The 15,214-nt window shown below is 47.7% G+C and overlaps 1 protein-coding gene across 3 annotated transcripts in view; it reads left to right on the top strand.

Annotated features, from left to right (window-relative positions):
• TMEM94 (transmembrane protein 94) overlaps nt 1-15,214 on the top strand; it is a 39,085-nt gene that overhangs the window by 3,995 nt on the left and 19,876 nt on the right. For 2 of the 3 annotated variants that reach the window (XM_026046771.1, XM_026046770.1), the window contains exons 2-10: nt 6,556-6,675; nt 7,385-7,512; nt 8,103-8,239; nt 8,793-8,989; nt 9,517-9,668; nt 10,374-10,476; nt 10,782-10,868; nt 11,399-11,515; nt 15,153-15,209. In XM_026046771.1, coding sequence (XP_025902556.1) covers nt 6,556-6,675; nt 7,385-7,512; nt 8,103-8,239; nt 8,793-8,989; nt 9,517-9,668; nt 10,374-10,476; nt 10,782-10,868; nt 11,399-11,515; nt 15,153-15,209 — 1,098 coding nt within the window. Of the gene's footprint in view, nt 1-438; nt 493-6,555; nt 6,676-7,384; nt 7,513-8,102; nt 8,240-8,792; nt 8,990-9,516; nt 9,669-10,373; nt 10,477-10,781; nt 10,869-11,398; nt 11,516-15,152; nt 15,210-15,214 lie in introns of those variants that run through there. The other variant, XM_026046769.1, reaches the window with a different exon arrangement.

Here is a 15,214-nt window from a genome sequence, read left to right as displayed (position 1 = left end):
AGTGGTCTGGTTTGCAGCGCTTGGTCCTGTCTCATTTGCCGACTGCTTCTGCACAGAGGCAGCGTCATCCTTTGCCGTGCCTGCACACGCACCTCCGCGCGCAGGGAAGCCAGGGATTCTCCTGAGCAGGCTCCATCTTCTGCCTGCACCCTTCCTGCACACACCTGGGGCTGTCCGGCACAAACTTTCATCCCTTTTTCCCTCTTTCCCCCCGCTTTTCATCCCTCCCCCCCACCCCACCGCCTCCGAGCTGCAGCATGACTGGAAACAGGCTGAATTAATCAGGCGGCTGGTGCTTCGCTCCGCTGCTGCCGCTGCCTCCCCCTGCGCAGCGCCGGGCTCTGCGCGCCGGCCCCGCTCCCTCCCTGCGCTCCCCTTTCTGGAGGGCGGCAGCAGCCGGGGAAGTTGCCGTGGAAGCGGAGCAGGGATCCAGCACAGATGCTCTTCAAGCAGGCGGATTTCTGGATCCCTCGCCACGGCAAATGCCGCAAAGTAAGTTTCTCTGCCTGAGCTTGGAGATTCAAAATGGCTTTTCTCTTCCCTTCCCCATCCTCCCTTCCTGCCTGATGTGGTGGTGCATGAAGGGCTTTAAGGCTCTAGGAAAGGAGGTTGTGTTGGGAAATGAAGCAGGGAATGTTAATTTTATCTAGGGAATGTTTTGGTGTTGGAGAAGGGGGGGGATGCAGCTCTGYGTTAAACTGCAGCCTGATTTCTAAAAGCAACTAGAGGGGCCAAGAGCTGCCATCTCCTCTTTGCTGCCTCTCTGCTTCATGTCTCAAGTTTATCCTTTTCTTGTTGAGCTTTGATCTGTAGCTGTTGAATCTCCATGTCCTTTCAAATATGTCTTACAGTGCATCTTAGGGGCTGTGTCATAGTTTTAATTCCCTAGAGATTGCTAGAGGAATGATGATCGGGAGAAAACAAACAAGGAGAGGGGGGAGGATGAAAGATGTGCTGAAGTTCCCTGCGTCTCGGAGCATCGCCGGCCTCGGGAGGAGATGAGCATCCCGAGCAAGCCATGCACTGGCGTAAACCCCTGTATTTGTGTTGCAGCCAGCGCACGTATGGACCCCAACAGCTTTCAGAGCCCGGGGAAATATCTTAGCTAGATAAAACGTGGTAATGAGGGCTCGAAAATTGCTGTGTGCAGGTGAGCTTTAGAGCGCCGCATAAACCCAGCAGCGTGGCGGGCAGGTCGCCGTGGCCGGGGATTCGCCCAAGGGACGGGCAGGGCGCGATGCGGCTGCGGAGCGGGTGGCGAGCACGCGTGGCGCCAGCCAGGGGCTGCTCTGGCATCTGGCCCTGCTGCAGGGCGGCCGTGAAAGGCACTGCCTGCCTCAAGACGGGCTCTGTGCACAGCAAGCGCGGCGCTGGCTCCGCGGGGCCGGCCGTGCGGCGCAGGGACCGCGCCGGCCGCAGCCCCCGAGCACCTTTGTCACCAGCCCCGTGATGCTGCAGGCTGCAGATGGGGGAAGGAGGCAGTGGTTGGCATCACTCTGTGCATTAGTTTGGGCACTGCTGTGCTCAGACCAGCTGTGGCCCGTGGTCTGAGAGCACCCACGGCTGCACGGTGGCTGCCAAGCTGGTGCCAGGTGGCGTTTTAGCTGAGTTTAATAGCTGTGTTGGTTGGGCTTTCTGGTGCCTTTCCTTGCACCCCTTGGTTTGAAGGCAGTGGTCCCCACGGAGCTGTGATGTGATCGATGCAGCTACCCGAATCATGCAGATAATCGTGGTTCTTTTTTCTATACTTTTGTGAATRGTATTCAGGTGGGTTGGTGAATATTCCAGTCTTCACAACGCCTCCAGTTGGCAGGGAAGTGGTGGTCCCATTAAAGAGGTATAAAAAATATGGCACGGAGGAGTCTGCGATTTTGCCACTGCTGCAGAGAAATCTGTGGCAGGAGTAAGAGCAGAATTGGGGTGTCTTGTTTAGTGCAGAGTCTTAATTCAAAAAGATTTTCCTTCTTCATCTCATGTGGGTTGTGAACGTGGAAATTTCATGCAGTCGGGGTCGCTGGGCAAGCCCTGTTCTCAGGAATCAGACTTCTTTGCATCAGTAACCAGGTGAGCACCCAGAAAAGCACCCAATGCAACGGGGTCTGTCACCATTCTGTGATTCTGTGGGTGCGAGGGTGTAGGTTGTAATGGGAAATTTGCCCGGAATGGCCCGTCCTCTGGCTTTGCCTCTCTATAGTTTTGTACAGTGAATATACAATCGTCGGCAGCCTGAGCATTAACTCGGCGGTCGTGGTCCTGATGTGTGATTTGTTTCAGAACCAAAATAATAGGAAAAGGAAGGGAATAAATCCCTTCCTAGCACCGTCTTGCAGTAAGAAATACAAGAAACTGCGTGCAGGGGTGCCTGATGGCTGCATCCTCCTGATGGGAACCATAAAAGCTGTGGGTCGCACTGTGCCTTATCCTAGGCAAGAATCCGGCTTGCGGCGCTGAATGCCAATGTGTCTGGGGGAGTCCCTCCTGCTCGTGGGCTTTCCAAGCCATGAAGAATGCCTGGCGTCCAGGAGGTGTGAGCTCTGGAAGAGAGGAAAAGCCTGCAAAAGAGCATTGGCAAATTAAAAACTATCTTCTTGTTTCTGCCAGAGGAATGCAGAATAGCTCTCAGAAGGAAGAACATCCTGCTGCCCTGGCTCTCTCATCCAGCTGGTCAGATCTGAAAAGCAATTGGGTCCAAGTGTTAGAAAGTGGGGTCTAACATGGAAGGAAGGAAACAACCTGCCTGGTAGGGGCTCTCCACACCTCTGACTCAGATAAGTGGAACTTTAGTCCGTGCAAATTAAGGCTTCTGGTCGATCTTCTGTTTTCTGCTCCCCTGTTTGCTTAGCAATCTTTTTCAAGGCACTTATATTAAATTGCACAGCGCTCTTGATGAAGAGCCCTTACTCTGCAAGAGACTTGAATGCGCAGAGGACAGAGSACGTCTGTGGCTTTGCTGGACTGAATCTGCTTAGGTATCTGCAGAAGCAGCTGGGAAGGTGGTTTTTATAAGGCAAAGTAGGTGTTTGTGCTCCAGTTTTGCTTTAATACAAGTTGGACAAGTGTGCTACAAAATACAGACAGGGCTGTAGGTTTAAACAAGCTCCCGGATCAGCCTGCACTGGGTATYTGCCAACTTGGATCCCCAAATGTGCCAGATGAGCAGGGAAGGTAAAGACAAGACCACGAGTCTCCGGTTCTGTGTCCTCCAGCCATGAAATGAGGAGGAGGACTCCTCCCAAGGAACCAGACCTGCTCCAAAGGAGCAGGTGTTTGCTAAATCTAGGCCAGGTTCCCCCTTCCTGGTGTTTCTAGGTGAGCTAAGCAGTAATTTAACATTTAGGATACTTACAGAAACTGAACATGAACTCATTTTCCAGCCTTCCTTTCCTTCCCCTCTTCAGCGCGCTGCAGACAAGAGCTCCTTGAGGGACATGATCTCCTCTGTGAGGCCAAAGGCAGCAGTTACCCTCCCTGACCCACCATCCCTCACGTCACTGTCCCTTACCTGGCACCCCTCACGTCACCCTCCTTTACCCGCCGTCCCTCACGCCGCGGGCCCAGACTGTCGTAGCCGGGGCCGCGTTGGCTGCAGCAGAGCCCAGGTGCTCTCTAGGCTGCTTATTTTGGTTGCTTGTTTTCTCCTCCGCTCTTTTCCCTCTCATCATGGGCCTTTTAAAATGCCATATCCACAACCCCATGATACCCACATGGGGCTTGCTACCGTAACCTGGAATTTAGCGTCTGTTTTGGTTTTCTTCTTTGGAGGAAGCCTCGGGCGAAACGTGCATGGGTGGTTTCTAGCTTTTTCTGCTTCTACCTGAAATTACTGAGTTTCTCTTCAGATGCAGCTTCCCTATGCAAAGATGAATGTTTAATGAGTGTGAATGCCGAGCCTTTTATTAATGAACTGCCACCTCCGCGGAGGCCCTTCCTGACCCTGGGGTGCCCACTGCCTGCTTTGAGGCAGAAAGAGCAATTGCAGCTGCTGAGAGGCAGAAAAGGCCCCTCTGGGGCAGCTTAAAGGGCTGCCCTGTGGAAAGATGGACTTTGGGGCTTTTGAAAAATGCCTCATTAGCGGCTGATGACTGAGCAGGGCGGATCTTGCTGCGAAACCCGCAGCGGCCCCRTGCCGGAGCTGGGGCGGCTCTTCCCCCGTCCCTTTCATTTTGTGCTTCCATGCTGGGCACCGGCAGCCGCTCGCGGGGCCCGCGGGGCCCTGCAGCTTTTGCTCTGTACCCCGGTGTAGGTGGCTCCCCAAGGGGCGTTTTTAATCATCGCTCTCCTCCCTGCTGCTCTCCCTGCCCAGCATGGCCTCTTTTACCACTTGCCCCTTCTCACTTGCTCCCTTGGGCACATCTGTCTTTACCTCGYGTTGCCTCATCTGATGGCACCCTAACTCTGGGGGTAGAGATTGGAGCAGGTGTGCAATTATTTCAGGAACATTTGCTCCTTTGGATTTGCTCCTTTTTCCTCCGATTGCCCGCTGATAGGACAGCTGCTCTTTCTAGGAGTGTGTAGGGGACACAGTGGCCACTAGCCACTGGCATGAAGTGCAGCTTTGCTCTTGCTTCTTCTGCAGCTCCTCGAGGTGTCTCTGGATCCAGCTCAGCAGTGCGTGGACCTGGGCTGCCTCTGAGGATCACACTGCTTCCCTTATTCCCTAATACTGACACAGAGGATGAAAATTATGGCAGCATTATTTCTAGTTCTACAAAGCTGCAGCTGAAGCAGCATTGCTAGAGTCTTCCTGGCCAGAATTTGCTGCTTGGGGTTTTCTCCAAGGTGTGGAGTAGGTGCTAGTTTAGGAAGGAGCCACGTACCCCTTCTTGACACTCGTGTTGCAGTTTGGATGGCACCATCCTGAACTCCAGGCTACCTCTCACTGGATGTTCACCGTGAAGCCGCTCGGTTACGGAGCAGGAAGAGCAGCTGCAGCCGGAGCCCAGGCTGGGGCTCGTGACTGYGAGGGCAGCAAGAGCTGCAGCTCCTGCCTCTGCTGTTTGCTGGGCTCAATGTCACCTGTGGGCACCATGGGGGAAGCTTCCTGACTGCGTTGTGCAAACAGCGTGGTACACCTGAGCATTTTGAAGATGCAGGATATCCTCTGTGGTTTATCTGGTACCTTCAGGGTGTCTGTATCTGCCCTTCTGCAAGAGCTTCTTTGGGGTTTCCTGTTCAGTGTCAAATAGCTTTGGCTCTCTGCTGGTGCTGGCCTTGTATTCACATCTAACCCTCATGAAACTGGCAGCTCGGTTTTCCAGTTGAGCAGCATTGCTTGTATATCTATTTCCACCTAGGAAAGACTCCTGCAGCAGGGGTATTTCTTGAGCCAGCAGTTCAGAATTCCCCTGTGGCCCTGAGCCTGGAAATGAACATGGTGGGATTCCTTGAGACACAGCTATAGTGCAGTATTAAACCATGAAGAGCAAACAAGAACATTTATCGACCAGTACCGTGATGCCGGTGGCAGCCGCCTATCTGCTTTTCCTTGTTCCTTCACCAACAGCAATGCGGTACTCACAGTACCTCTCAGCAGTCTCTGATCTGAAAGGAAGGTAGAACTGCATGTGTTCTAGCCCCAGAAATGCAAGCACCTACCCTGCTCTCTTGATGCCAGAGGCCTGCGGCAGTGTTGTCCAGGTGGCAGTGCCTTAGGATGCCTCCTTGCAGCCTGCTGCCTCTTCCCTGACTGAGGAGGCAGCAATGCTTTGGATGGCATGTGCTTCCTTCCAGGGCAAGTGCCTGCCCTGGAGGGTCTCACAGTTCAGTGCTTCCTGGTGCAGAAGAAGGAGCACATGGTGGAGTCTCCTCCTAAGCTGATTTATGGCCCAGCACATAAATCTGGGAGCTTCCATGTCAAAGTAGCCACCAAAATGCAGCCCCAGCAGCTGTGGGAATCAGAAACATCTTGTTTAGATTTGCTGATATTTGCAGCTAGCTGCTGAGCTGAACTACTTTTAGCAAAAGAGCAACAATAACAAAAAAAAAAAAAAAAGATTGGTGTCATTAAATTTCCAGCACATCTATCTGTGCTTCAGATAGGCACTTGGTGGGCAAAGCTCACAGTAAGTAAATCTGATTCTGAATAAAATGGGGGTGGAAGTGAATATCCCAGTTTTCATCTTTGCAGCCAGGTGGTCTCTCCTTCTGGAATGGCTGCCTGTGTCGAGATCTTGCTCATCTACTTTGGCTAATCACCAAAGATTGATTTTGGCAAAGACCACGGTCTTTGCAGGTCGGTCGCAGTTCAAGCCTGTGAAACCTCCCGGAGCTGAGCAGGCTTCCTTTGTATCATCCCTAGTCTCTGCAGATCAGAGTCTTGTTTCGCAGAAATGATTTGCTGCTCTACTTTGGTAGAGTATTTATCTGGCACAGTCAGGACCGGTTTGTTTACCTGATGGTATCTAGTGCTCCAATTCCAGCCAGCAGTCTAAAGTTCACAGGAGGGAAGAAGATTTCAGGGAAATTACGAGTTTGACTGGTCCTAAGGAGTATGAGGCACTTCAGCAGGAACAAGCCCCAGAAGAAAAGCACTAAACTGTTTTTCTGTCTCTCTAGGATGAGATGACCTCAAGTTTGGGCCTTACCACAAAAAAGGCCCTCACAATCCTGAGAGATCAGTTGTCAGCGCTGCTGGAGGGACATCAGAAGGAACGGAAAAAAGTGACTTCCTGGAAGGTGAGACGCCAAATAGCACCAGGTTGGGCACTCAGTCATCTGATGTCAAAGCTAAGCTGAGGATTGACTGAAGGTTGGCAGCGTTCCCTTCCAGCCTGCTGCTGCGGAACTTCTGGCTATAGAAYTGCTAATGTCCTCAAGAACCAAAGCAAGCCATTACCCTAGAGTGTACTTCTCTCAGCCCTGCTCTCCTGGAGCTGCACAGTAGCCTGGCTTGAGTTCTGAGAGACTTAAGGGTTTCAACATTATGTTTGAAAAGTGGTCTTGAGARCGGAAAGCCCTCAAGCCCCTGGTGACCGTTTGCACTGGGGGTCTCTATCAGGTGGAGAGGAAGAGCTGTGGAACTTCACACAGTCTCCCCTTGCCCCTCCGTGTTTGGCTGACTTATGAATACGAAGTGGTAGTGTTTATTCACATAATTAAATGTCAAAAATCTTCCTCTCTGGGTCGGTCACCATAGAGCAGCCTGGCACAGAAGCCTTTTTACCTTTCCAAGCAAGAGCAAAGCAGAGAGTGTTCATGCAGACTGCCCAGCTGAGGAGCCATTAGCACTCAGATAACTAATCTGGGGAGCCCCATGTCATTTTGAGAGGTTTTGCATAGTTGTGTTAGCTGCTGCCTTCACCCTTTTGCACTCAGCTTTTATAAGCTTTCTTTTTATTATTATTCCTTTCGTGACTGTTGATTCTCTGCCGCTCTGCTGTTGTAGGAGGTGTGGAGGAGCAGCTTTCTGTACCATGGTAACCGTTGCTCCTGTTTCCACTGGCCTGGAGCATCTCTCATGCTTCTGGCAGTGCTGTTGCTGCTGTGCTGCTATGGAAGCCAGCCACAGGGGAGGTAAGGAAAGCACCCTTCCCTGGTTGCCTGAAACATGGGGGTAGTTTTATGTCTTCTGAGCACTGTGTGTGACCAACTTATCAGTGTTGTCCCTCGTTCTGTCTAGACATTAGCGTATTCACACTGATACTCTGTCCCACTCAGTCCCTCACACAAAACTTCAGCAAACTTAATGCTGCTTCCAAGTGGACTCATGGAGAGAGAATGAGTTTTCYTTCCTTTTCTTTCTTCTCTCCCTAGATCTTTAAAAAAAATGTAAGTCAAGAAGGATTTTGATACTGAGTTGGAGAAGTTTGTAGTTCATAGGAGAAGAAACTGTGCTGTCATGTGAGCCACAGCTTGACTTGATTGTATCTTGTGAGGGTATTTTTGTATTGAGACAAGTTCTTTGGAACTTCTCTTGAACTTATCCTGAAAATGGAGCATGATAACAGCTCCTCTGTATTTCTTTCTTAGACATGAGTCTCTGGGATATAAGAATAAACAACTGAGCAGGTGTGCATTTATCTCTGTGAGTGGTTGGCAGTGTATTCTGCTCATGTATTCAAACCTCATCTGCTTTCTGCTTTCTTTCCTTCTGCTGTGCAAAGCCAAGGTGCTGAGATAGTTAATGCCCTGGCACTCTTCCTCCTTCTCCTCCTGGACCTCTTCATGATCGGGCGGCAAGAGAGGCTGAAGTGCAGAGAGGTGGAGAGGAGACTTCAGACAATCATTGATAAGATAAATGGTGAGGTCTGATTCATTTGTCTCTCAGTTGCATTCTGGGTTTTTTCCTTTGTTGGATTTTCCTCCAAACCTGATCACTTGGGTCACCAAGCTTAGTAGTCTTGCCCTATGCTACTCAGAAAGAGGCTGTGAGGATTGTGCTGTACTCAAGCCTGTCCTGCAGAATAGTTATTTTGAGTTGTCATGTGGCCATGTGCTGCCGGTCTGTATGTTATCAGGTAGGCATCTGTTATGTCTATGCTTTGGAATAATTCAAAACTTGAATATCTTACAAACATATCCTCCTACAAGAAGATGATGAGAGAAGAATCCGTGGGGTTGTACCCCAACACAAAGCAGAAGGAAATAAATTGCTGTACTTGACCATCTTCTCAGCAGAGACCTTTGAACCATGAGAAAGGGGGGAAAAGCCATCAAGGAGAAATAGAGAATTGTAGAAGATAGTGGGAATGAGTTGATATTAGGATGGGAGGCTCATAGCCACTGTAGGATGTAGTGTGACTGGCCCTTCTAGAGCTGTCAGCACTTCATTCTTTCATGCTGTGTGTTTTCAGATACACTTGGCAAAGAGGTGAAATGGCCAGACTCCATGTACCCCGACCTTCACATGCCTTATGCCCCATCTTGGTCCCTCCATTGGGCCTACAGGGATGGTCATCTTGTCAATCTACCCGTGAGCCTGTTAGTAGAAGGAGATGTCATTGCTTTGAGGCCAGGCCAGGAGTCATTTGCTTCTCTGAGAGGGATTAAGGTAACTCACTTGTCTTATTCCTTTGATTCATGATGATGGAAGATATATTGCCCAGCATTTTCTTCTTAATATTCTAATTTCCAGTGCACAGCTTATTGGTGTAATTAATTTCTTCTAATTTTGAAAGTGATTTGAAACTAATTCAGTCAAGGAAGTGCTTTATTAGACAGACTGTGTCTTCCCTATGAAGACAATAGACTTTGCTGCATGAGGAAGATTGGCAAAACTTTTAAGCTTGAAATTTACTGATGTGCTTTACTGTAACTTCCACTCCAAATGCCAGTTTTCATGAAGTAACCAGATGTGCTTTGTCACTGCTCAAGGCTTACAAGCATTTCAYTTTGTCTCATTTTTGAAGCAACAGTTTAGTTAATGAATTCCTGAGAGGTGAGAGAGCGAACGGTGACAAGTTGTGTCACTTGCAGTGGGAGGGCTACTGCTGGGCTAAACCCCCAGGCCCTCGCAGCAGGGTTCCGCCAAGGTCCTAACCTTCTGGTGGCCTTCAGACCATCTCAATTTTATTTTAGGACGATGAGCACATTGTTCTGGAGCCAGGAGATCTTTTCCCACCTTTCTCACCTCCACCTTCCCCGCGAGGAGAAGTGAAGAAGGGACCTCAGAATCCTCAGCTGTATCGTCTCTTCCGTGTCCTGAAAACCCCAATAATTGATAATGTGAGGTGAGTTCAATCAGTTGTCAAACTTTGAGCCTGAGGACGAAGATCAATTCACAGTTTTCCGATGAGGGGCATCTTCTGTAACTCAAGGGCCAGGACTGTCACTCTGTAGGGAAGAATAATCTGCAACAACAGTTTTTCCCCTCTGAAAATGCTGCTGCTCTAAGGAGTCTTGTTGGAAAAATGTGAGTTCTGGTAGCAAACAAACCAGGAATGAGTTGTGGAGACACTGTTATACAATCACTGCACCCATTTCAGTAGGAATGGAAACCACATTTTTTGAAAAGATGATATTCTCTTTGTTAAGGCTATTGAATCTTCAGCTGTTAGTAGTTAGGACAGTAAATGGTCTCCACAGAGGAAGATGGTCTTCCTATTKGAGGGTGTGTAATCAGTGACGTGACACCCTATGGGCAACTGGAGATGTGGATATCTGAATGTCCTCTCAGAGAAAAGTACACACTGAGCCATGGAGGCCTCCTGTCAGTGGGAGAAGAGATCCAGGAAGTCTCATTAACGGTGCTGCAAATTTCCCATGGCCAATGCAAAGCTGTTAGGACARAATTTGGTTGCTCTTTTGGAGGGTCCCCATCATAGCACAGGGTGAACACAATATTCTAATCAAGTCTGCCAAGATTACATGGGAGGAAAGTGCAGGGTTAGGATCTTGTGGACTGCTGACATCCTTAGCTGTTTTTCATTTTTCAGGTGGTGTCTGGAAATGGCTTTGTCACGTCCTGTGACAGCCTTGGATAATGAGAGATTCACTGTGCAGTCAGTAATGCTGAAGTACGCGGTCCCCATTGTACTGGTAGGTTTCATTTCAAGCATTTGCTGTTGAGCAGAGCTTGTCTGTTGTCAGTAAAGGTGAAGAATTTGCAGCCATCAACAAGAAATTGTGGCCAGGCACTAACTCATGCAACTGACTGACACTGGATAGTTCAGTGGAGTGAAGATGCGGAGCCACCTCCACATAGCAGTGAGAGTGGAGGCAGGCACTGCAGCTGCCAAACAACCGATTTCCTAAACTCTGCTAGGGCTGGGAAAGGAAATGAAAAATCCCGCTCTGCAAGCACTGGTGGCTTGCTGACAGTGTCCCCTCTGTTTGAATGGCAGGCGGGCTTCCTGATCACCAACGCTGTGCGCTTCATTTTCCAAGCTCCTGGAATTGCCTCTTGGCAGTACACTCTTCTCCAGCTACAGGTAAGGGAGTGTTGTGAGCTCCCCTGCATGTTTCCTTCGMAAGGCACCACAGTGGCTAGTTCCCTCCATCAGCAACTTGCTCCATCCCACGGGAACATCCTGTGCATGTTGTTCCTTGCACATGCTGGGTCCAGGGGTCCTGGAACAGGACAATAACTCCACCTCTCCATTCCTCCTAGGCAGCCCTTGAAGTTGTTTGCCTTACATGTATGTAAAATATATATGTATATATAAATATATACAATATGTATATTTTGCTTTAAAATGCCGAGAGTTTCTGCCAAAATTCTGGAAGAAAACAGCAACAAATTGGTGTGATTTGTTCATGTCCTCCTTCATTACAATCCCCTAAGGGTGTGTGAGTCTCCCCTTCTGTGCTTCTCCATGTCTCTGCTTTCAGTGGTTTGCAAGTTGTCTCCTTCTTTCCTGCCTTTTACCCATCCTCTCACTGGGTGGAAAAGAGACTACGTGACCGGCCTGACTCCCTGGTGTCTCTGTGCTTGCTGGTAATCAGGAATGTTCTTTTTCAGGTGAATGGTGTCCTGCCCATCCTTCCACTGCTCTTTCCTGTCCTGTGGATTCTTGCTACAGCCTTTGGAGAAGCCAGAGTCTTGGCCCAGATGAGCAAGACCTCATCCACCTCCCTGGTAGGTATCTGTCCACACCAAGGTGTTGAAGAGAGAAAGGGCAGGGTTTTGAAGGGCTCTGTGAAGTAACCACAATGAATTCAGCAGATGAATCCACTTTTTTTTTTTTGTTGTTGAATGTTTGGGTATCCCACCTAGTCCCTTTTTCACAGTGTGACTTATTTTTGGTCAGACATTTCAGTTTTGTTTGTTTGAGACAAGTGTAAATGTAATCAGTTAGAGGGCTCTGCAGGGATGTAAATTCCATGTAGTGTCTCTAACTAGGGAGCATTGAGCTGCTGAGAAGGGATGGGCTACATGAGCTCACCTGCAGTCCTCCGCTAGGACCTGTGGGCAGCGTAACTTTTTCTTGAGTTTTGGGACTTTGCTTCCAACGTGGCCTTGGCTGCAGGTCAGGAGTAAGAAGAGTTTCTGGTGGTTTTGCTGGTTTGAGGGGTGAAGGTTGGAAGTCTGATGGGTGTGTGATCCCAACGGGACTCCACTAGCAGGTGTCAGAGGTCTCTTGTTCTTGCCCAGTGCAGAGAGGAGCTGCACTGTGTTATCTTCTCTGCTGACTTCTATTACGCCCGTGCTTGGACACAGCTTCTCTCTCCTTTTTGTCCTTCCTTGAACTCTGTGGCCCTAGGTCTGTTTTCTATTCTTTTCCTTATAGGTTACACATAACATTAACACCTGAGTTGCYGGTGTCCTTGGAGGGGGGACAGATGTTACTGCCATCAGTGACATCTCTTTGCCCCTTCACCATCTCTTTTCACTGGGTTCTCCTCATTGCCTTCACATCTGTTCTCAGCACCCATGATGTCTGTTCTTGAAACCTTCCTCTTTCTCCTCACGCCTTGTTCTTTGGCAGCGAAAACCCAGAACTCCTTGGCTTCCCTGCTTCATCGTCTGAGCATCTCAGTTTGCCTTGTCACTTATACTTGCACCTCCCTTTTGTTCTTCCCTATCTTCTTCTTGAGCTCCACACATGTCCACGCCACTCATTCTTTGTGACATCTCAGACATTATCCTTGCTCCTTGTCCCTGCAGAACAACTGTTGTGATGTGCTTTGGTCTTTCTCCCTCTGACTAGGGCAGTCTTCTCTTGGCCTCACTATTTCACACCTTCCTTCCCTCTACTCCATTCCAAATGTAGCAGGTAAGATCTCCTCTCCGATCACTTGGCCTGTGTGACTTTCCTGTCCACCTTCTGCCCCCTCCCATCATGTTCAAGCTGTTTGATTTCCAGATTTTTGAGGTGATAGGAGACCCTTTTGGCCAATTAGTCGGACATCCTACATGACACAAACCTGTGGTCCCTAAAGGAGCCTCTGCCTCAAGGGCTGTTACTATTACTGGAATACAGCAGTATTCCTTCCAGAAAGGAATTTGATGTTTGTTTGGAAAAGTACTGCCTTTGATAGGTTGCTTCAGGAATTATTTACCTTCACTGTTAAAAATGTACACTCTATTTTAGTGTAAATTTCTGTAGTGTCTGATTTCCAGCTTTGGATCTTTTCACATCATTTACCCCAGATTTAAGAGCACCTCAATTAAATTTCTGGTGTTTGGGTAGCTACTCACATTCCCTTGTATAATCTCTTTGACAAAGTAAACAGTTCAAGCACCTTGAATCACTATAAGCTTATTTTCCAACCTATAATCTTTCCCTAGGCTTTCCTCTGTTTCTGCAGTGTTTCAGGATCACTGCAGAATTACAGGTCTCTAAAGAAGACTAAATATTCCAAAACCTGTGTGTTTATGCTGAATATCAAAATAATTTGGCCTCTATTCCGTGTTTCTCCATTAATGCAACAAAGGATCAATTAGACCTTTTAGCCATGGCTTTAAATGACCAGGTCTTGTTCAGCTGATTGTCTCCAGTGGCCTCCAAGTCCCTGCTGTTTTCTGAGATAGGGCCCTCGTCCTGTAAACCCAGCCTGCATCTTTGCTCCTACATAGGCGACCTTGTGTGTGTACCTAGTGGTGTGCATGGGTTTTGCTTGTTGTTTCCCTAGCAGCCTATATTTTCTGTAGTGGTGATCTGCTCTTGTCAGTATTTGTTCCTGCCCCCAATCTTTTCCAGTTTGCAGCCTGTACCAATAATGATTTTGTTTTCTGCTTGAGCTAGTAGCCCATCGAAAATGATTCCTCCGTTTCTACTCCATCTGCAGATAGCACATTTTCTAATCTATTTAATATGGGCCCTATTGCTCTCGTATTACTCTGATTTTGTTAGGAAACTGATTAGAGCATTTTGTAATCAGTGTAAGTACCATATATTCTACATGAAAACAATTACTTTTATCAATCTAATTTGTAATTTTGTCAAAAATAATGTCACGATATTTAATACTTATATCCTTGTGCTGTTTGGCACTGGTTATGTTATTCTACTTCTGTCCTTTTAATTGAGTCTCATATCAGCTGCTCTGTTATTCTGTCTGAAATCTAAGTCTGTCTGGGGTTCTGCAGTAACTAGGTTGTTCTCCTTATCCGTTTCAGGCGTTGGCACAACATTAACTTTCCTCCAGTGCACTGGGACTTGACCCGTGCTTCAAGCCGTGCTCAAAATCAGTAATAATAATCAGAGAGCTGTCTAGACCTGCTGGCTTAAAAATGTTTCGTTTCAGTAGCTAGTGTTAGAATGGAAAATATTTCAGAGTTATCAAATGGTGTATCACTGAGTATGGAGTACCAATATTTATTTAACATGTCTGCCTTGCCTGTAATATCGTTTACAATTTCCCTATCTTCATGAAGCAGTGCACTGGTATTAATTAGATACTGGCATACTTTTTCTTATTTTTATGTTACTTCATATTTCTATTTTCACTTTCTCTCAAAACCAGACTTCTAAACTTTTACTGTGGAGTTGTGGGTTTTTTTAAAATGAATAAAATTTTATTAATAAGTTTCTAATTATCCATCACAGTTTTCTGTTTAAATCATTTGTATCAGCTTTGTCTTGACTTCTTTCAGTTTTATTCGACTCATCCATTTAAAAAGCCATAGTGGTGCATTATTATTTGGGGTATTGTTTTGCTCCATACAAGTGTTATTGCCATGTTCAAAATGGCACCTACTATGGAATCCCTTTGTGCTGGATGCACAGGTGTTGAGTTACTAAATTTCTCACTGTAATTCCASGAGCCCTGAGGTGGTGCCCTTCTGTAAAGCATTTCTTTTTGTTTCCTACTTATATTCCATACTCATTACTTCATTCCTCTGTATGTGTTGTGTTTCAGATACTCCACTTCTCTAACTCCTCTCTTTAAACTCTCTTTTTTTTTTTTTTTTTTAGCAGACACATATATCTTAAATCTGGATCATTCAATACTGGCTCTTTCTATTTTAAAATACCCATTTAGAAAGAGCCTCCTCCCAATCTAATAACTATTGTTTTCTCTCTAGACCTTGAGGTGAGGACTGTGTCTTCATTCTGTGATGCACAGTGCCAAGCACTTGTGCTTCACAAATGGACAGCGAAATAATCCTGTGCTTTGATGGATTGGGCTGGTCTGTCCCAGCACAGCAATTCCCCCGTTGCAGGACTCAGGCTTTCTACTCTCTGGAAAGCACAGTATTTAGGGAGGGATGTTCCTCATGCCACGTTTCTGAGCACAATTATAGTAACTGGTCTCTTCTCTTGCTGCAGCTTGCTAAGTTTTCAGAGGACACTCTCAGCAGCTACACAGAGATGGTATCTTCTCAGGTACT

This window comes from Nothoprocta perdicaria, unplaced genomic scaffold, assembly GCF_003342845.1.
Source record: "Nothoprocta perdicaria isolate Ctin4 unplaced genomic scaffold, notPer1 scaffold_46, whole genome shotgun sequence".
Classification (NCBI taxonomy): domain Eukaryota; kingdom Metazoa; phylum Chordata; class Aves; order Tinamiformes; family Tinamidae; genus Nothoprocta; species Nothoprocta perdicaria.
This window is presented reverse-complemented; position numbering and strand designations above follow the sequence as displayed.